At 41.6% G+C, this 21,613-nt stretch overlaps 1 protein-coding gene across 2 annotated transcripts in view; it reads left to right on the forward strand.

Annotated features, from left to right (window-relative positions):
* OCA2 (OCA2 melanosomal transmembrane protein) overlaps positions 1-21,613 on the forward strand; it is a 526,634-nt gene that overhangs the window by 167,342 nt on the left and 337,679 nt on the right. For both annotated transcript variants that reach the window (XM_027572901.1, XM_027572904.1), the window contains exon 16: positions 19,871-20,018. In XM_027572901.1, coding sequence (XP_027428702.1) covers positions 19,871-20,018 — 148 coding nt within the window. The remainder of the gene's footprint in view (positions 1-19,870; positions 20,019-21,613) is intronic.

Consider the following 21,613-nt stretch of genomic DNA (forward strand, 5'->3'; position numbering starts at 1 on the left):
TGGTTCCATACAAATTTTAGGATGATTTGTTCCATTTCTTTGAAAAAAGTGGATCGTATTTTGATGGAGATGGCATTGAATGTGTAGTTTGCTCTAGGTAGCATTGACATCTTCACAATGTTTGTTCTTCCAATCCATGAGCATGGAACGTTTTTCCATTTCTTTGTGTCTTCTTCAATTTCTTTCATGAGTATTTTATAGTTTTCTGAGTACAGATTCTTTGCCTCTTTGGTTAGATTTATTCCTAGGTATCTTATGGTTTTGGGTTTAATTGTTAATGGGATCGACTCCTTAATATCTGTCTTTTCTGTCTTGTTGTTGGTGTATAGGAATGCCACTGATTTCTGCACATTGATTTTAAATCCTGCCACTTTACTGAATTCCTGGATGAGTTCTAGCAGTTTTGGGGTGGAGTCTTTGGGTTTTCCCCATACAGTATCATATCATCTGCAAAGAGTGAGAGTTTGACTTCCTCTTTGCCGATTTGGATGCCTTTGATTTCTTTTTGTTGTCTGATTGCTGTGGTTAGGACTTCTAATACTATGTTGAATAGCAGTGGTGAGAGTGGACATCCCTGCCGCGCGTTCCTGACCTTAGGGGGAAAGCTCTCAGCTTTTCCCCATTGAGAATGATATTCGCTGTAGGTTTTTCATAGATGGCTTTTATGATATTGAGGTAGGTACCCTCTATCCTTATACTCTGAGGAGTTTTGATCAAGAAAGGATGCTGTACTTTGTCAAATGCTTTTCTGTATCTTTTGAGAGGATCATATGATTCTTGTTCTTCCTCCACTATTATTGTATTGTTGTCGATGTGTTTCTTTGCTTTTGTTATTAGTTGCCTTATATAATTGGTTTCTTTTGTTAATGTTTTGTATCACGTTGATTCGATTTGCGGATGTTGAACAAATCTTGCAGCCCAGGGATAAATCCCACTTGGTCATGGTGAATAATCCTTTTAATGTACTGTTGGAGCCTATTGGCTAGTATTTTGGTGAGAATTTTTGCATCCATGTTCATCAAGGATATTGGTCTGTAATTCTTCTTTTTGATGGAGTCTTTGTCTGGCTTTGAGATCAAGGTAATGGTGGCCTCATAAAATGAGTTTGGAAGTTTTCCTTCCATTTCTATTTTTTGGAACAGTTTCAGGAGAATAGGTATTAATTCTTCTTTAAATGATTGGTACAATTCACCTGGGAAGCCATCTGGCCCTGGGCTTTTGTTTGTTGGGAGATTTTTGATGAGTGCTTCAATTTCCTTAGTGGTTATAGGTCTGTTCAGGTTTTCTATTTCTTCCTGGTTCAATTTTGGTAGTGGATACATCTCTAGGAATGCACCCATTTCTTCCAGGTTATCTAATTTGCTGGCATAGAGTTGCTCATAATATGTTCTTATAATTGTTTGTATTTCTTTGGTGTTGGTTGTGGTCTCTCCTCTTTCATTCATGATTTTGTTGATTTGGGTCATTTCTCTTTTCTTTTTGATAAGTCTGGCCAGGGGTTTATCAATCTTGTTAATTCCTTCAAAGAACCAGCTCCTAGTTTTGTTTATCTGTTCTACTGTTCTTTTGGTTTCTATTTCATTGATTTCTGCTCTGATCTTTATTATTTCTCTTCTCCTGCTGGGTTTAGGCTTTATTTGCTGTTCTTTCTCCAGCTCCTTTAGGTGTAGGGTTAGGTTGTGTATTTGAGACCTTTCTTGTTTATTGAGAAAGGCTTGTATTGCTATATACTTTCCTCTTAGGACTGCCTTTGCTGTATCCCAAAGATTTTGAACAGTTGTGTTTTCATTTTCATTGGTTTCCATGAATTTTTTTAATTCTTCTTTAGTTTCTTGGTTGACCCATTCATTTTTTAGTACGATGCTCTTTAGCCTCCATGTATTTGAGTTCTTTCCGACTTTCCTCTTATTATTTAGTTCTAGTTTCAAAGCATTGTGGTTGAAAATATGCAGGGAATAATCCCAATCTTTTGGTACTGGTTGAGACCTGATTTGTGACCTAGGATGTGATCTATTCTGCAGAATGTTCCATGGGCACTAGAGAAGAATGTGTATTCTGTTGCTTTTGGATGGAATGTTCTGAATATATCTGTAAAGTCCATTTGGTCCAGTGTGTCATTTAAAGTCTTTATTTCCTTGTTGATCTTTTGCTTAGATGATCTGTCCATTTCAGTCGGGGGGTGTTAAAGTCCTCCACTATTATTGTATTGTTGTCGATGTGTTTCTTTGCTTTTGTTATTAGTTGCCTTATATAATTGGCTGCTCCCATGTTAGGGGCATAGATATTTACAATTATTAGGTCTTCTTGCTGGATAGACCCTTTCAGTAGTATATAGTGTCCTTCCTCATCTCTTATTACAGTCTTTGTTTTAAACTCTAATTTGTCTGATATAAGGATTGCCACCCCAGCTTTCTTTTGGTGTCCATTAGCATGGTAAATGCTTTTCCACCCCTTCACTTTCAATATGGCGTTGTCTTTGGGTCTGAAGTGAATCTCTTGCAGACAGCATATTGATGGGTCTTGTTTTTTAATCCAATCTGAGAGCCTGTGTCTTTTGATTGGGGCATTTAGCCCATTTACATTCAGGGTAACTATTCAAAGATATGGATTTAGTGCCATTGTATTGCCTGTAAGGTGACTGTGACTGTGTATTGTTTGTGTTCCTTTCTGGTCTATGGTGCTTTTAGGCTCTCTCTTTGCTTAGAGGACCCCTTTCAATATTTCTTGTAGGGCTGGTTTTGTGTTTGCAAATTCCTTTAGTTTTTGTTTGTCCTGGAAGCTTTTTACCTCTCCTTCTATTTTCAATGACAGCCTAGCTGTATATAGTATTCTTGGCTGCATATTTTTCTCGTTTGGTGCTCTGAAGATATCATGCCAGACCTTTCTGGCCTGCCGGGTCTCTGTGGATTAGTTTGTTGCCAATCTAATGTTTCTACCATTATAGGTTACATATCTCTTCTCCTGAGCTGCTTTCAAGATTTTCTCTTTGTCTCTGATACTCGCAAGTTTTACTATTAGATGTCGGGGTGTTGACCTATTTTTATTGATTTTGAGAGCGGTTCTCTGTGCCTCCTGGATTTTCATGCCTGTTTCCTTCCCCACATTAGGGAAGTTCTCTGCTATAATTTGCTCCAATATACCTTCTGCCCCTCTCTCTCTTTCTTCTTCCTCTGGGATCCCAATTATTCTAATGTTGTTTCATCTTATCGTATCGCTTATTTCTTGAATTCTGCCCTCGTGATCCAGTAGTTGTTTATCTCTCCTTTTCTCAGCTTCTTTCTTTTCCATTATTTGGTCTTCTATATCGCTGATTCTCTCTTCTGCCTCATTTATCCTAGCATTTAGTGCCCCCATTTTTGATTGCGCCTCATTAATAGCCTTTTTGATTTCGACTTGGTTAGATTTTAATTCTTTTATATCTGCAGAAAGGGTTTCTCTAATAACTTCCATTCTTTTTTCAAGCCCAGCTAGTATGTTTAAAGTCATGATTCTGAACTCTAGGTCTGACATCGTACTAATGTCCGTATTGAGTAGGTCTCTGGCCGAGGGTACTACCTCTTGTTCTTTTTGTTGAGGTGATTTTTTTCGTCTTGTCATTTTGTCCAGAGGAGAATAGATGAACGAGAGAACAAAATGCTAACAGGTTAACAACATCCCCAGAAAATATACTCTAAACAAATCAGAAAAGACCTGAAACCAGGGGAAAGGAAAGGGAAAGAAAGAAAAAAGAAAGAGAAAGAAAAAAAGAAAAGAAAAAGATAAAAACAAACAAAAACAGAACAAAAGAAAACAAAACAAACCAGAATATGATCAAATATGATCAGGCTGGTGCATAGATCTGTGCCACACACTAGATTTTGGGTACATTTTGGTCTGTTAGAAGAGAGTGCCTCCTAAAATTTTAAAGAAAGAAAGACTTATATATGTACAAAATAAGGATTCATACGTTGAAGGGATGGAATATGACTGTAAAAATGAAAATTATAAAAATTTTTAAAAAGAATTGATCAGAAGGTGTTTGAAAAATAAAGAAGACGATTAAAAAAATGGAAGGAAAGAAAGATAAAAAGGGGAGAGAATGTGATCAGGCAGGAGACTGGAAAAAAGCCATACACTGGAGATTTAGGGTATATTTTGATCTGTTAGAAGAAACTGTATCTCAAAATTTTAAAGAGAGAACAACTTATATATATATATGCCAAAAATAAAGGTAACTACTATGAAGGGATAGAATATGAGTCTAAAAATGGAAAATAATTTTTTTTTTAAAAAAAGTGATTGATAAGATGTTGGTTGGAAAAGGGAAAAAGAAAATTCATAAGAAAAATAGTTAAAAAAATTAACTTTGAGAGTCTAATGAATCATGGCAAAAAATCCATGAATTCTGTGTGCAATATTCCCCTAGCGCTGGCGTTCTCCCATTCTCATTGCTCGGTAAACTTGGTCTTGGCTGGCTGTTCGTGCTGATCTTCTGGGGGAGGGGCCTGCTGCCATGGTTCCCAAATGTCTTTGCCAGAGGCGGAATTGGCCCCCCCCACCGCCCTTGCCAGTCCGGGCTAAGTAATCTCCTTGGGTTTGCTCTCGGGAGCTTTTGTTCCCTGCAAGCTTTCCGTACAGAATTGGAGGATGAGATTGAAAATGGCGGCCTCCCAATCTCCACCCGGGAGGAGCCGAGAACTCGGGGCCCCGCTCCTCAGTGCGCCCCCAGAGAAAGGCAGGCAGTCACGCCCGTCTCCCTGGTCTCTGGCCGCACTCCGTGCTCATCCAGCCTGTGACTGAGCATTTCTATCTCTGGCATCCGACCCCGTGTGGAGTCTCCAAACTCAGAAGATCCCTGCAGTGCACTCCCGCGCCACTCTTCCCAGGGTAGGAGGGGAGTCTCCCCTGATCTGCCGCTTGTTGGGTCCTTGCTGGAGGAGCCGTGGCCTGACCTTGTCGCCGATCACAGTTTATGGCAACCTCGAGCTGAGAGCTTGCTCCTCAGCTCTGTCTCTGCAGCCGGCTTCCCCGCTCTGACACCTGGGAGCTCTGCTGCACTCAGGCACCCCCAGTCTTTCTGTGACCCCGAGAGTTCTGAGACCACACTCTCCCACGGGGGTTCCACCCCCCACTTAGCCACTGAAGCGATGTCCTTCTCTGGAGCCAACTTCTCAAAGTTCCGATTTTGTGCTCCGCGGCTCTATCACTTGCCAGAAGCGGCCGACGGAGGCCCCCTCCCCTGCTGTGTAACCTCCCAAATATTGCCTTGGATTCACTTCTCCGCATGTCCTACCTTCCAGAAAGTGATCGCTTTTCTGTTCAGAGAGTTGTTGCTATTCTTTTCTTCAATCTCCTGTTGGTTTTGTATGTGTTCAGAATGGTTTGATCCTTATCCAGCTGAATTCCTGAGACCAGACGAAATCCAGGTCTCCTACTCCTCCGCCATCTTGCTCTGCCCCCCTCTGCCTATTTCTTGATTGGATTATTTGTTCTTTGGGTGTTGAGTTTGATAAGTTCTTTATAGATTTTGGATATCACTGTGTCTTTATATTGAAAGTGCATTTCTTGCAAAGAGCTAACATTTGGGTCTTGCTTTTTTATCCATTCTGGTAATCTCTATCCTTTAACTGGTATGTTTAGATTATTTATATTTAACATGATTAATGATATTTTTAAATTTAAGTGGTCATCATGTTGTTTTTTATTTGTGCTTTCTCTTCTTTATTCCCTTTGCCCTCATTTTATGCCTTCTTTTGAATGTATTGAGTATTTAAAAAATATTCCATTTTACCTCTTTTTTTTTTTTGCTGTTACATTTTTGGCTATGGTTGTGTCTTGTGAGTTTAGTGATAGTTTTACCACTAACTTCAAGTGATATTGTACTGTAACACAAATTGTAAGCATCTTATAATAGTAGAATTCCATTTTTCAATTCCTGGCCTGGGAATCTTCCCCTGAGATTCATCACTTGGAGCTGGATGACCCTCCTCTAGGCTTTCTGGCATCCACGAACTCCTGTGAGAGAGCATATCCCACATGGTAATGTCTTTCCCTGTTTGTACCATGTATACAGTAACCCTAACTAATGCTATAGGAGGTTGGTTGAGAAACTCAGGGAGATAGGGGCTGTAGGTAATCGGAGAAGTGGAGATGAGACATCTGATGACATCTCCTGGTCAGAGGCCAGTGTGGCAAAGGTAAGAGCTGATACAGTAGGATCAGTGCTCACAGTGCTGCTTGCCATTTGAGGATATTGTCTTCCCTGAGGATCTTAGGCTTTATTCTGCAAGACATGGGGAACCAATGGTTATTTGAAAGAAGGAACCTATCTGTCTGTCTGTCTGTCTATCTGTCTACGTACACTTATCTATCTTTCTAGATAGATCAGCCTAGATAGATTTATCCCATTCTAGAAGATAGGTAAGTAGGAACATAGATAGGTTTCTTCTCTGTATATCTACCTATATAATTGTATCTATCTATGACTAACCATGGGTGGGTTGGTAGGGAATGACTCCAGTTAGAGGTTACTGAGGAGCAATCAGAATCAGCAAGTATGAGGAGATGAAGCCTGGAGAAGCTGGTGACCTGGGGTAGGAAAAAGTAGACCCTGTAAGAACCATACCACTATATCCTGAACTCTTTTTGTGACACAGTACTGTCCTGGCTCATGTTTACTTATGATATAGCTTATATCTCTTTCTAGCTTGTTAGAGGCCCATCCTGTAACTTACTAATTTTTCTCCTTTAGCATCTAGCATGGTATCTGACACCTATTACATGCCTAGTAATGTTAACACAGAAGTAGTGGAGAGTGGCACTGAGAAGACTAAAATGACCTTTCAGGCTCATGAACCTGGAAGATTAATGATGGCATATAAAGAAGAAGAAAGTGAGGGGAGAGAGTTTTGTTGGGGGAAGATGGAGTGTTTATCTTTGAATCTGGCAGCACAAGGTGCAGAGGGCAATATCAAGTAACCCATTGAAACCATGGTCTTAGAGCTTAGCAGAGGATTCAGGGTGGGGAAATGGCAGAGGTGTGGAGGAGGTCTGGGAACAAACTGAGGAGCACATTCAATTGGGTAAACTGAGTTCTGGGTGCAGGCAGTGAACTTCCTTTCCCTGGGCAAAATCTCTCTCTCAACTAAATTCCCTGCTAATTGATGATATATTTCATTACAAAATTAGGAGAACAGGAGTGTACAACCTGAGCATTAATGCCCAGGTTTACCTGGGGAGAATAGCTCCACCTGTTTGATTTGATGGGTTAGAAGGCAGCTAGGCTCTGGGTATGTACAAGGGGGCTGAAGCTGTCTCTGGAGAGGACACCTGTAGAAAGGAGCCAGGGATACATGAAAAGGCAGTTTTATAGATGCAACAGTGACTCCCAGGCTCTGCTTCTCCACACACAGATGGAGAGAGGACTCCCAGCCTGCACCCAATGGGCTAGCCCCAAAGACTAACCATGTTCTTGTTTAGCTCTTTAAAGTTGATCAACCACTTAAAAAAGTGACCATCACCAGCATGCCTTGAAAGACTAGCTGGAAAGGCGGAGCAAGATGGCGGAGGAGTAGGAGACCTAGATTTCGTCTGGTCTCAGGAATTCAGCTGAATAGGGATCAAACCATTCTGAACACCTACGAACTCAACAGGAGATCAAACAGGAGAGTAGCAACAACTCTCTGAACAGAGAAGCGACCACTTACTGGAAGGTAGGGCGTGCGGAGAAGTGAATCCGAGGCGATATTCGGGAGGATAGACGGCGGGGGAGGGGCCTCCGCCGGCCGCTTCTGGCAAGTGCTAGAGCCGCGGAGCACAAAATCGGACCTTTTAGAAGTTGGCTCGGTGGAGGGACGTCGCTGCAGTGGCTAAGCGGGGGATGGAATCCTCCCGGGACAGTGTGGTCTCAGGACCCTTGGGGTCACAGAGAGACCAGGGGTGCCTGAGTGCGCCAGAGCTCCCAGGTATCAGAGCAGGGAAGCCGGCTGCAGATACGGAGCAGAGTCGCGGGCTCTCAGCTCGGGGTTGCCATAAACTGTGATCTGCGGCCCAGTCGGGGCACGGCTCCCCCAGCAGGGACCCAACAAGCAGCAGATCCGGGGAGACTCCCCTTCCTCCCCCGGGGAGGAGCGGTGCGGGAACGCACTGCAGGGATCTGCTGGGTTTGGAGACTCCGCGCGGGCTCAGGTGCCAGAGATAGCAACGCTCGGTCACAGGCCGGGTGAGCACGGAGTGCGGCCGGAGACCGGGGACACGGAAGTGACTGCTTTTCCCTGGGGGCACACTGAGGAGCGGGGCCCCAGGTTCTCAGCTCCTCCGAGTGGAGATTGGGAGGCCACCATTTCTGCCCTGGTCCTCCAAAGCTGTACCGAGAGCTTGCAGGGAACAAAAGCTCCTGAGAGCAAACCGGAGCAGCTTCCTTAGCCCGGACCCACAAGGGCGGGGCAATTCCGCCTCCGGCAAAGACATTTGGAAACCACGGCAACAGGCCCCTCCCCCAGAAGATCAGCACAAACAGCCAGCAAGCCAAGACCAAGTTGATCGATCAAGGAGAATAGGAGAACTCCAGCGCTAGGGGAATACTGCACATAGATTCATGGCTTTTTTTTTTTTTTTTTTTACCATGATTCATTATTTCATCAAAGTTAATTTTTGTTGACTGTTTTTTTTTTTATTTTTCTTTTTCCCTTTTTCAACCAACATCTTATAAATCCCTGTTTTTTAAAAAAAAAAAAACATTTTTTATTTTTCATTTTTAGAGTCATATTTTATCCCTTCATAGTAGTTGCCCTTATTTTTGGCATATATATATAAGTTGTTCTCTCTTTAAAATTTTGAGGTACAGTTTCTTCTAACAGATCAAAATATACCCTAAATCACTAGTGTATGGCTTTGTTCTAGTCTCCTGCCTGATCACATTCTCTCCCTTTTTCCTTTTTTTTTTCTTAAATCTTCTTTCTTTTTTCAAACAACTTATCTTACCAAGTCCTTTTATAAAATCTTTTATAATTTTCATCTTTACAGTCATCTTCCATCCCTTCATTGTATCAACCCTTATTTTGTACATATATGTCTTTCTTCCTTTAAAATTTTAGGAGGCACTTTTTTCTAACAGACCAAAATACGCCCAAAATCTAGTGTGTGGCACTGATCTATGCACTAGCCTGATCATATTTGATCATATTCTGCCTTTTTTGAATTGTTTTGTTTTTGTTTTTATCTTTTTTTTTCTTTTTCTCTTTCTTTTTTCTTTCTTTCCCTTTCTTTTCCCCTGGTTTCAGGTCTTTTCTGATTTGTATACAGTATATTTGCTGGGGACGTTGTAAACCTGTTAGCATTTTGTTCTCTCATTCATCTATTCTCCTCTGGACAAAATGACAAGACGAAAGAAATCACCTCAGCAAAAAGAACAAGAGGTAGTACCGTCAGCCAGGGACCTACTCAATACGGACATTAGTACGATGTCGGACCTAGAGTTCAGAATCATGACTTTAAAGATACTAGCTGGGCTTGAAAAAAGCGTGGAAGTTATTAGAGAAACCCTTTCTGGAGAAATAAAAGAACTAAAATCTAACCAAATCGAAATCAAAAAGGCTATTGATGAGGTGCAATCAAAAATGGGGGCACTAAATGCTAGGATAAATGAGGCAGAAGAGAGAATCAGCGATATAGAAGACCAAATGATGGAAAATAAAGAGGCTGAGAAAAAGAGAGAGAAACAACTACAGGATCACGAGGGCAGAATTCGAGAGATAAGTGATATGATAAGACGAAACAACATTAGAATAATTGGGATCCCAGAAGAAGAAGAGAGAGAGAGAGAGGCAGAAGGTATATTGGAGCAAATTATAGCAGAGAACTTCCCTAATGTGAGGAAGGAAACAGGCATTAAAATCCAGGAGGCACAGAGAACCCCTCTCAAAATCAATAAAAATAGGTCAACACCCCGACATCTAATAGTAAAACTTACGAGTCTCAGAGACAAAGAGAAAATCCTGAAAGCAGCTCGGGAGAAGAGATATGTAACCTACAATGGTAGAAACATTAGATTGGCAACAGACCTATCCACAGAGACCTGGCAGGCCAGAAAGGACTGGCAAGATATCTTCAGAGCACTAAACGAGAAAAATATGCAGCCAAGAATACTATATCCAGCTAGGCTATCATTGAAAATAGAAGGAGAGATCAAAAGCTTCCAGAACAAACAAAAACTAAAAGAATTTGCAAACACGAAACCAGCCCTCCAAGAAATATTGAGAGGGGTCCTCTAAGCAAAGAGAGAACCTAAAAGCAGCAAAGAGCAGAAACGAACACAGACAACAGACAGTTAACAGTCACCTTACAGGTAATACAATGGCAGTAAATTCATACCTTTCAATAGTTACCCTGAATGTAAATGGGCTAAATGCCCCAATCAAAAGACACAGGCTATCAGATTGGATTAAAAAACAAGACCCATCAATATGCTGTCTGCAAGAGACTCATTTTACACCCAAAGACACCCCCAGATTGAAAGTGAGGGGGTGGAAAACCATTTACCATGCTAATGGACACCAAAAGAAAGCTGGGGTGGCAATCCTTATATCAGACAAACTAGATTTTAAAACAAAGACTGTAATAAGAGATGAGGAAGGACACTATATCCTACTTAAAGGGTCTATCCAACAAGAAGATCTAACAATTGTAAATATCTATGCCCCGAACATGGGAGCAGCCAATTATATAAGCCAATTAATAACAAAAGCAAAGAAACACATTGACAACAATACAATAATAGTGGGGGATTTTAACACCCCCCTGACTGAAATGGACAGATCATCTAAGCAAAAGATCAACAAGGAAATAAAGATATTAAATGACACACTGGACCAAATGGACTTCACAGACATATTCAGAACATTCCATCCCAAAGCAACGGAATACACATTCTTCTCTAGTGCCCATGGAACATTCTCCAGAATTGATCACATCCTAGGTCACAAATCAGGTCTCAATCGGTACCAAAACATTGGGATCATTCCCTGCATATTTTCAGACCACAATGCTTTGAAACTAGAACTGAACCACAAGAGGAAAGTCGGAAAGAACTCAAATACATGGAGGCTAAAGAGCATCCTACTAAAGAATGAATGGGTCAACCAAGAAATTAAAGAAGAATTAAAAAAATTCATGGAAACCAATGAAAATGAAAATACAACTGCTCAAAATCTTTGGGATACAGCAAAGGCAGTCCTGAGAGGAAAGTATATAGCAATACAAGCCTTTCTCAAGAAACAAGAAAGGTCTCAAATACACAACCTAACCCTACACCTAAAGGAGCTGGAGAAAGAACAGCAAAGAAAGCCTAAACCCAGCAGGAGAAGAGAAATCATAAAGATCAGAGCAGAAATCAATGAACTAGAAACCAAAAGAACAGTAGAACAGATCAACGAAACTAGGAGCTGGTTCTTTGAAAGAATTAACAAGATTGATAAACCCCTGGCCAGACTGATCAAAAAGAAAAGAGAAATGACCCAAATCAACAAAATCATGAATGAAAGAGGAGAGATCGCAACCAACACCAAAGAAATACAAACAATTATAAGAACATATTATAAGCAACTCTACGCCAGCAAATTAGATAACCTGGAAGAAATGGGTGCATTCCTAGAGATGTATCAACTACCAAAATTGAACCAGGAAGAAATAGAAAACCTGAACAGACCTATAACCACTAAGGAAATTGAATCAGTCACCAAAAATCTCCCAAGAAACAAAAGCCCAGGGCCAGATGGCTTCCCAGGGGAATTCTATCAGACATTTCAAGCGAATTTGAGCACTTTTTCATGTGCCTGTTGGCCATTTGGATGTCTTCTTTGGAGAAATGTCTGTTCATGTCTTCTGCCCATTTCTTGATTGGATTATTTGTTCTTTGGGTGTTGAGTTTGATAAGTTCTTTATAGATTTTGGATACTAGCCCTTTATCTGATAATGTCATTTGCAAATATTTTCTCCCATTCTGTCGGTTGTCTTTTGGTTTTGTGGAATGTTTCTTTTGCTGTGCAGAAGCTTTTTATCTTGATGAAATCCCAATAGTTCATTTTTGCCCTGGCTTCCCGTGCCTTTGGCGATGTTTCTAGGAAGAAGTTGCTGCGGCTAAGGTCGAAAAGGTTGCTACCTGTGTTCTCCTTTAGGATTTGGATGGACTCCTGCCTCACGTTTAGGTCTTTCAACCATTTGGAGTCTATTTTTGTGTGTGGTGTAAGGAAATGGTCCAGTTTCATTCTTCTGCATGTGGCTGTCCAATTTTCCCAACACCATTTGTTTAAGAGACTGTCTCTTTTCCATTGGACATTCTTTCCTGCTTTGTCAAAGATAAGTTGACCATAGAGTTGAGGGTCCATTTCTGGGCTCTCGATTCTGTTCCATTGATCTATGTGTCTGTTTTTGTGCCAGTACCATACTGTCTTGATGATGACAGCTTTGTAATAGAGCTGGAAGTCCGGAATTGTGATGCCGCCAGCTTTGCTTTTCTTTTTCAGTATTCCTCTGGCTATTCTGGGTCTCTTCTGGTTCCATACAAATTTTAGGATTATTTGTTCCATTTCTTTGAAAAAAGTGGATGGTATTTTGATGGGGATTGCATTGAATGTGTAGATTGCTCTAGGTAGCATTGACATCTTCACAATGTTGATTCTCCCAAGCCATGAGCATGGAACGTTTTTCCATTTCTTTGTGTCTTCTTCAATTTCTTTCCTGAGTATTTTATAGTTTTCTGAGTACAGATCCTTTGCCTCTTTGGTTAGATTTATTCCTAGGTATCTAATGGTTTTGGGTGCAATTGTAAATGGGATAGACTCCTTGATTTGTCTCTCTTCTGTCCTGTTGTTGGTGTATAGGAATGCAACTGATTTCTGTGCATTGATTTTATATCCTGCTACTTTACTGAATTCCTGTATGAGTTCTAGCAGTTTTGGGGTGGAGTCTTTTGGGTTTTCCACATACAGTATCATATCATCTGCAAAGAGTGAGAGTTTGACTTCCTCTTTGCCGATTTGGATGCCTTTGATTTCTTTTTGTTGTCTGATTGCTGTGGCTAGGACTTCTAATACTATGTTGAATAGCAGTGGTGAGAGTGGACATCCCTGCCGCGTTCCTGACCTTAGGGGAAAAGCTCTCAGTCTTTCCCCATTGAGAATGATATTCGCTGTAGGTTTTTCATAGATGGCTTTTATGATATTGAGGTATGTACCCTCTATCCCTATACTCTGAAGAGTTTTGATCAAGAAAGGATGTTGTACTTTGTCAAATGCTTTTTCTGCATCTATTGAGAGGATCATATGATTCTTGTTCTTTCTTTTGTTAATGTATTGTATCACGTTGATTGATTTGCGGATGTTGAACCAGCCTTGCAGCCCGGGAATAAATCCCACTTGGTCGTGGTGAATAATCCTTTTAATGTACTGTTGGATCCTATTGGCTAGTATTTTGGGGAGAATTTTTGCATCCATGTTCATCAGGGATATTGGTCTGTAATTCTCTTTTTTGATGGGGTCTTTGTCTGGTTTTGGGATCAAGGTAATGCTGGCCTCATAAAATGAGTTTGGAAGTTTCCCTTCCATTTCTATTTTTTGGAACAGTTTCAGGAGAATAGGTATTAATTCTTCTTGAAATGTCTGATAGAATTCCCCTGGGAAGCCATTTGGCCCTGGGCTTTTGTTTCTTGGGAGATTTTTGATGACTGTTTCAATTTCCTTAGTGGTTATAGGTCTGTTCAGGTTTTCTATTTCTTCCTGGTTCAGTTTTGGTAGTTGATACATCTCTAGGAATGCACCCATTTCTTCCAGGTTATCTAATTTGCTGGCATAGAGTTGCTCATAATATGTTCTTATAATTGTTTGTATTTCTTTGGTGTTGCTTGTGATCTCTCCTCTTTCATTCATGATTTTGTTGATTTGGGTCATTTCTCTTTTCTTTTTGATCAGTCTGGCCAGGGGTTTATCAATCTTGTTAATTCTTTCAAAGAACCAGCTCCTAGTTTCGTTGATCTGTTCTACTGTTCTTTTGGTTTCTATTTCATTGATTTCTGCTCTGAGCTTTATGATTTCTCTTCTCCTGCAGGTTTAGGCTTTATTTGCTGTTCTTTCTCCAGCTCCTTTAGGTGTAGGGTTAGGTTGTGTATTTGAGACCTTTCTTGTTTCTTGAGAAAGGCTTGTATTGCTATATACTTTCCTCTCAGGACTGCCTTTGCTGTGTCCCAAAGATTTTGAACAGTTGTGTTTTCATTTTCATTGGTTTCCATGAATTTTTTTAATTCTTCTTTAATTTCTTGGTTGACCCATTCATTCTTTAGTAGGATGCTCTTTAGCCTCCATGTATTTGAGTTCTTTCCGACTTTCCTCTTGTGGTTGAGTTCTAGTTTCAAAGCATTGTGGTCTGAAAATATGCAGGGAATGATCCCAATCTTTTGGTACCGATTGAGACCTGATTTGTGACCTAGGATGTGATCAATTCTGGAGAATGTTCCATGGGCACTAGAGAAGAATGTGTATTCCGTTGCTTTGGGATGGAATGTTCTGAATATGTCTGTGAAGTCCATTTGGTCCAGTGTGTCATTTAAAGTCTTTATTTCCTTGTTGATCTTTTGCTTAGATGATCTGTCCATTTCAGTCAGGGGGGTGTTAAAGTCCCCCACTATTATTGTATTGTTGTCAATGTGTTTCTTTGCTTTTGTTATTAATTGCCTTATATAATTGGCTGCTCCCATGTTCGGGGCATAGATATTTACAATTGTTAGATCTTCTTGTTGGATAGACCCTTTAAGTAGGATATAGTGTCCTTCCTTATCTCTTATTACAGTCTTTGCTTTAAAATCTAGTTTGTCTGATATAAGGATTGCCACCCCAGCTTTCTTTTGGTGTCCATTAGCATGGTAAATGGTTTTCCACCCCCTCACTTTCAATCTGGGGGTGTCTTTGGGTGTAAAATGAGTCTCTTGCAGACAGCATATCGATGGGTCTTGTTTTTTAATCCAATCTGATAGCCTGTGTCTTTTGATTGGGGCATTTAGCCCATTTACATTCAGGGTAACTGTTGAAAGGTATGAATTTAGTGCCATTGTATTACCTGTAAGGTGACTGTTAACTGTCTGTTGTCTGTGTTCGTTTCTGCTCTTTGCTGCTTTTAGGTTCTCTCTTTGCTTAGAGGACCCCTCTCAATATTTCTTGGAGGGCTGGTTTCGTGTTTGCAAATTCCTTTAGTTTTTGTTTGTTCTGGAAGCTTTTTATCTCTCCTTCTATTTTCAATGATAGCCTAGCTGGATATAGTATTCTTGGCTGCATATTTTTCTCGTTTAGTTCTCTGAAGATATCTTGCCAGTCCTTTCTGGCCTGCCAGGTCTCTGTGGATAGGTCTGTTGCCAATCTAATGTTTCTACCATTGTAGGTTACATATCTCTTCTCCTGAGCTGCTTTCAGGATTTTCTCTTTGTCTCTGAGACTCGTAAGTTTTACTATTAGATGTCGGGGTGTTGACCTATTATTATTGATTTTGAGAGGGGTTCTCTGTGCCTCCTGGATTTTAATGCCTGTTTCCTTCCTCACATTAGGGAAGTTCTCTGCTATAATTTGCTCCAATATACCTTCTGCCCCTCTCTCTCTCTCTTCTTCTTCTGGGATCCCAATTATTCTAATGTTGTTTCGTCTTATCGTATCACTTATCTCTCGAATTCTGCCCTCGTGATCCTGTAGTTGTTTCTCTCTCTTTTTCTCAGCCTCTTTATTTTCCATCATTTGGTCTTCTATATCGCTGATTCTCTCTTCTGCCTCATTTATCCTAGCATTTAGTGCCCCCATTTTTGATTGTACCTCCTCAATAGCCTTTTTGATTTCGATTTGGTTAGATTTTAGTTCTTTTATTTCTCCAGAAAGGGTTTCTCTAATAACTTCCACGCTTTTTTCAAGCCCAGCTAGTATGTTTAGTCATAATTCTGAACTCTAGGTCCGACATCGTACTAATGTCCGTATTGAGTAGGTCCCTGGCTGACGGTACTACCTCTTGTTCTTTTTGCTGAGGTGATTTCTTTCGTCTTGTCATTTTGTCCAGAGGAGAATAGATGAATGAGAGAACAAAAGTCTAACAGTTTTACAACGTCCCCAGCAAATATACTGTATACAAATCAGAAAAGACCTGAAACCAGGGGAAAAGAAAGGGAAAGAAAGAAAAAAGAAAGAGAAAAAGAAATAAAAAAAGAAAAAAAAAGATAAAAACAAAAACAAAACAATTCCAAAAAGGAGAATATGATCAAATATGATCAGGCTAGTGCATAGATCAGTGCCACACACTAGATTTTGGGCGTATTTTGGTCTGTTAGAAAAAAGTGCCTCCTAAAATTTTAAAGGAAGAAAGACATATATGTACAAAATAAGGGTTGATACAATGAAGGGTTGGAAGATGACTGTAAAGATGAAAATTATAAAAGATTTTATAAAAGGACTTGGTAAGATAAGTTGTTTGAAAAAAGAAAGAAGATTTAAGGGAAAAAAAAAAAGGAAAAAGGAAGAGAATGTGATCAGGCAGGAGACTAGGACAAAGCCATACACTAGTGATTTAGGGTATATTTTGATGTGTTAGAAGAAACTGTACCTCAAAATTTGAAAGAGAGAACAACTTATATATATATGCCAAAAACAAGGGTAACTACTATGAAGGGATAAAATATGACTCTAAAAATGAAAAAAAAGATGGTTTTTTTTTAAAAAAAAGGATTTATAAGATGTTGGTTGAAAAAGGGAAAAAGAAAAATAAAAAAAAGTCAACAAAAATTAACTTTGATGAAATAATGAATCATGGTAAAAAAAAAAAAAAAAAAGCCATGAATCTATGTGCAGTATTCCCCTAGCGCTGGAGTTCTATTCTCCTTGATCGATCAACTTGGTCTTGGCTTGCTGGCTGTTTGTGCTGATCTTCTGGGGGAGGGGCCTGTTGCTGTGGTTTCCAAATGTCTTTGCCGGAGGCGGAATTGCCCCGCCCTTGTCTGTCCGGGCTAAGGAAGCTGCTCCGGTTTGCTCTCAGGAGCTTTTGTTCCCTGCAAGCTCTCGGTACAGCTTTGGAGGACCAGAGTGAAAATCGCGGCCTCCCAATCTCCACTCGGAGGAGCTGAGAACTCGGGGCCCCGTTCCTCAGCGTGCCCCCAGAGAAAAGCAGTCAATTCCGTGTCCCCGGTCTCCGGCCGCACTCCGTGCTCACCCGGCCTGTGATTGAGCGTTGCTATCTCTGGCACCCGACCCCGCTCGGAGTCTCCAAACCCAGCAGATCCCTGCAGTGCGTTCCCGCACCGCTCCTCCCCGGGAAGGAAGGGGAGTCTCCCCGGATCTGCCGCCTGTTGGGTCCCTGCTGGGGGAGCCGTGCCCCGACTGCCGCAGATCACAGTTTATGGCAACCCCGAGCTGAGAGCCCGCGACTCTGCTCCGTATCTGCAGCCGGCTTCCCCGCTCCGATACTCGGGAGCTCTGGCGCACTCAGGCACCCCCGGTCTCTCTGTGACCCCAAGGGTCCTGAGACCACACTGTCCCGGGAGGATTCCACCCCCTGCTTAGCCACTGCAGTGACGTCCCTCCGCCGAGCTAACTTCTAAAAGGTCCGATTTTGTGCTCCGCGGCTCTATCACTTGCCAGAAGCGGCCGGCAGAGGCCCCTCCCCCGCCGTCTATCCTCCCGAATATCGCCTCGGATTCACTTCTCCGGACGTCCTACCTTCCAGTAAGTGGTCGCTTCTCTTTTCAGAGAGTTGTTGCTACTCTCCTGTTCGATCTCCTGTTGAGTTCGTAGGTGTTCAGAATGGTTTGATCCCTATTCAGCTGAATTCCTGAGACCAGGCAAAATCTACGTCTCCTACTCCTCCGCCATCTTGCTCCCTGATATGAGGAATTCTTAATCTCAGGAAAGAAACTGAGTGTTGCTGGAGTGGTTGGGGGTGGGAGGGATGGGGTGGCTGGGTGATAGACATTGGGGAGGGTATGTGCTACGGTGAGCGCTGTGAATTGTGCAAGACTGTTGAATCACAGTTCTGTACTTCTGAAACAAATAACGCAACATATTTTAAGAAAAAAGAAAAAGAAGAAGATAACAGGAGAGGAAGAAAAGGGGAGTATGTCAGAGGGGGAGACGAACCATGAGAGATGATGGACTCTGAAAAACAAACTGAGGGTTCTAGAGGGGAGGGGGGTAGGGGGATGGGTTAGCCTGGTGATGGGTATTGAGGGGGGCACGTTCTGCATGGAGCACTGGGTGTTATGAACAAACAATGAATCATGGAACACTGCACCAAAAACTAATGATGTAATATATGGTGATTAACATAACAATAAAAAAATTAAAAAAAAAAGACTAGCTGGAAAGTCTCTGTACTTTGTGGATGGGCTTTGAATGATGTCTTCTCTGTAATGTGGTTCAGAGCATTGGATGAAACACTGGCGCTGTGGACCTTCACTAAGGCAGCATGGCCTCATCTCCCCTTTCCTATCCTTGTGTGGCGTTTTTGTGCTTGGTGTTTCAGGTAGCTGGTTTATTCAGTGTTCTCCTCCTCTTGCTCCTCCTTTTAATGCTATCATAACCTCATAGGTTGTTTAATGAGGTGTGAGGCTCTCTGAAAAGAAATTATAAATTTGTTTCTCTGAAGAGATTTTTGAATTATGCCCAAGTATTTATGTATTTATTTTTTTTTATTTTGGCAAGCTACAAACTATCAATATGTACTGAATGAAAGCATATTACACATCCTAGTTCTAAAGGATTTTCCTCTTTGTAAGGCTGAGCCTTTGGAGAAAACCATGTGTTAACTGAAATGGTGTTAGTGCCCCTGTCCTCAACTAATTCTCTTTTCTGAGTCTTGACACACTTTATTTGCTGTCTGTGTCTATGCCTAGTTTATACTTGTTTTTTCAGCATTTGCAGTAGGTTTGTCACCTAGTAGGTGATCAACACTTGTGTACTGAGTCGAGGGAGCTTAAAAGATAATATTTTCCTAGTCATCAAACCCACAAGTACAGGCTGCTTCACAGTATTTGGATAATCGCCCTGCCTTGCCTCTGCTCTGAGCTAGTTGTCAAGTGCTTTAGTCCTGCTTGAAAGGGTTCTGTCTTTTAATTTCATCTGGAATTCTTGTGATATGTGGTATAGTACGTTGCACATAAGAGGTGATTCATGAAAATACATGCTTCCTTATGTATTTTTGGTGGATATTTTGAGAAATTTATGTAGTATCTTTATCTGTAAAATAGAGGTTAAATGTAAATTTTCATGAAAGATTTTGAAGGAACCAATGAATTGACAATTCATTTCTCTCTATTCTTCTATACCAGAAGATGTCTGAATTCACTGATGGGTGAAATTTGCCTCATTCTATTAATTAGAGCATTTCATAAGGTTGTCTACATCTTTCTCACCTGCGTTCTTTCATAGACGCAAGCTCAGCTTGGAATCCTTGTCAGGGGGAGACATTCCCTACCTCTGCCTCTTACCAGATGCCCTCCTCTGAGAACTACACTTGTATTTCCAATGTTTACTAGGTCTATTTAATGATTAGGCAATGTCTGGATTTTTGCCAAGAGACCCAAACGTATGGCTGTAAGAAGTAATTTCCTGGGAGGGGAAAAGTTTCTTGGGGGCTAGCACTGATAGGTATATTCAAGAATTTATTCCTAACCCAAATTACATTACTTCACATCCATGGTAATTTTTTAACGTGGGCATGATGACATGATGCCAAGAAGCCACTGCTTTGATTTGGCCCTTGGTTATCTGTGCATTACCATGTATGTGTTTCCTGGTCTTGGAAAGTGGTGAGGGGAGTGGAATGCCTGCTGGTGTCTGAGGTTGTGGGAGACTCAGGGCTCAGCTTTCCTTTCCTGCAGAACTGAAGCATGAGATCCATGTCTGGCGCCTGACTGCACAGCGCATCAGCCCGGCCAGCCGAGAGGAGACAGCAGTTCGGGGCCTGCTCCTGGGGAAGGTGCGGGCACTGGAGCATCTGCTGGCCCGAAGGCTGCACACCTTCCACAGGTACCAAGCCAGGGCCCTGCTCAGGCAACTCTTGGTTTTCATCTTTATAAGTTGTGCTCAGTGGTTGGATTGTATCAACAACCTATTTACTACCACCCCCATGGTGTCCAAATGTCATAGAGTGTACCATTCAAGTAAGTTAAAATGATGGGTCCTCAGAATACTTCATGGTACTCTAAAATTGTAACTCTATCTTCATGCCAGTGAGCAGGTTTTGGGTACCATACACTGTGTAGTAAGTCTCTTGTGAAACATTATTTTATCTAACCCCTACTTGGATCTTTGGAATGTGTGCTGGTACTAGCCCCAGTTTAAGGAAGAAAAAACAGGTTCAGAGAATTTGACCAATTTGTCCAGGATTCTACAGCGAGGAAAGAATTACACCAGCGATTGAATCCACACTCAACCACTTCCTGTCACACTTCCACACATAACATGTTGCATAGCAAGAATCAAAAACAATATAAAACATTAATCTAACAAAATACCCTCCCAGTAGTTGATTTCCAGGGACCTCAAAAAATACCTAAGTCCTTCTCAATTCATTTCCTGTCATTTGCTTCTAATCAAAGCTAAGATATAAAAGGTAACTGGAGTGGTGAGTATTTCCTCCCAACTCTGATGAGGTGCTGAGTTCTAACCTGTCTTCACTTTGGGAGTGCTGATGGGAAAAGCAGGAGCATGCCCACCCCTTAGGGACATTGAAGCATTACTGCCATGAGCTGGGAACTAGGTGGAGATGAGAAATCTGTCAAGACAAGGGAAATGTGAGTCCTTGTGAATGTAGTGTAAATGATCTTGCATGTTGTAGTTTGCTGAAACCAGCCCTGTGTTCCCCGGCTGAAGACCAGCACCGAACCTTGAGGGTAATCCAGCGTGGCTGTCTTGCAGCCTGTTCAATTAGTGGGGGAGGGGCGGGGGGGGGAAGGCCACAGGTGAGCCTGTGGGGACTCACTCTCTCCAGACAGGCAGCCCAGGGCGAAGCACTGTCTCAGCCCCATCCCAGCCCAGGACCCATCTCCACCAGGTGGTGCTGGGGAAACAGGTCCTGCAGCTCCAGGAGGGCCCAGAATTGCAGACTGGGTCCCAGCTTTGACAACAGGCATACATCTTAAAAGGAGAAACTTTGTAAATTAAAGATGCAGGAGTAAATTTCCCTAAATGTATTTAATCCATTGACACTGTGGGGTGTTAAAGATATACTCAGTGTATCTCAGGGTTACACATGTGAAGAACCACATGGACCCAGAAGTTCACCAAGTTTCTGTCGGCTCATCCTGTGTTGATCACAGATAGCAAAACTGAGGCCTGGAGAGGGCAGTGGCTTTGCAAGGCCACACAGTCACTGAGGAGCAGATTAGAATGAGGGTGGTCTAAGGCAAGTGCTGGCTCTGCAGGTCTTGTTTTTACATAGCCTTTAAAAAAATTGTCCTCAGGATTTGCCTAGGTCTGCTGTGATTTCCTTTAGGGTATGTTCTGGCTGCATGATCAGCCTCCTCTGATAACTTACGAGACATGAGTGCTCATTAAAACTAAATTCTCCACTGTTCTGATTGATAAAAGTCACCACTAAAGCAAGCCATTAGTTAGTTTAG

This window comes from Zalophus californianus, chromosome 6, assembly GCF_009762305.2.
Source record: "Zalophus californianus isolate mZalCal1 chromosome 6, mZalCal1.pri.v2, whole genome shotgun sequence".
NCBI lineage: Eukaryota > Metazoa > Chordata > Mammalia > Carnivora > Otariidae > Zalophus > Zalophus californianus.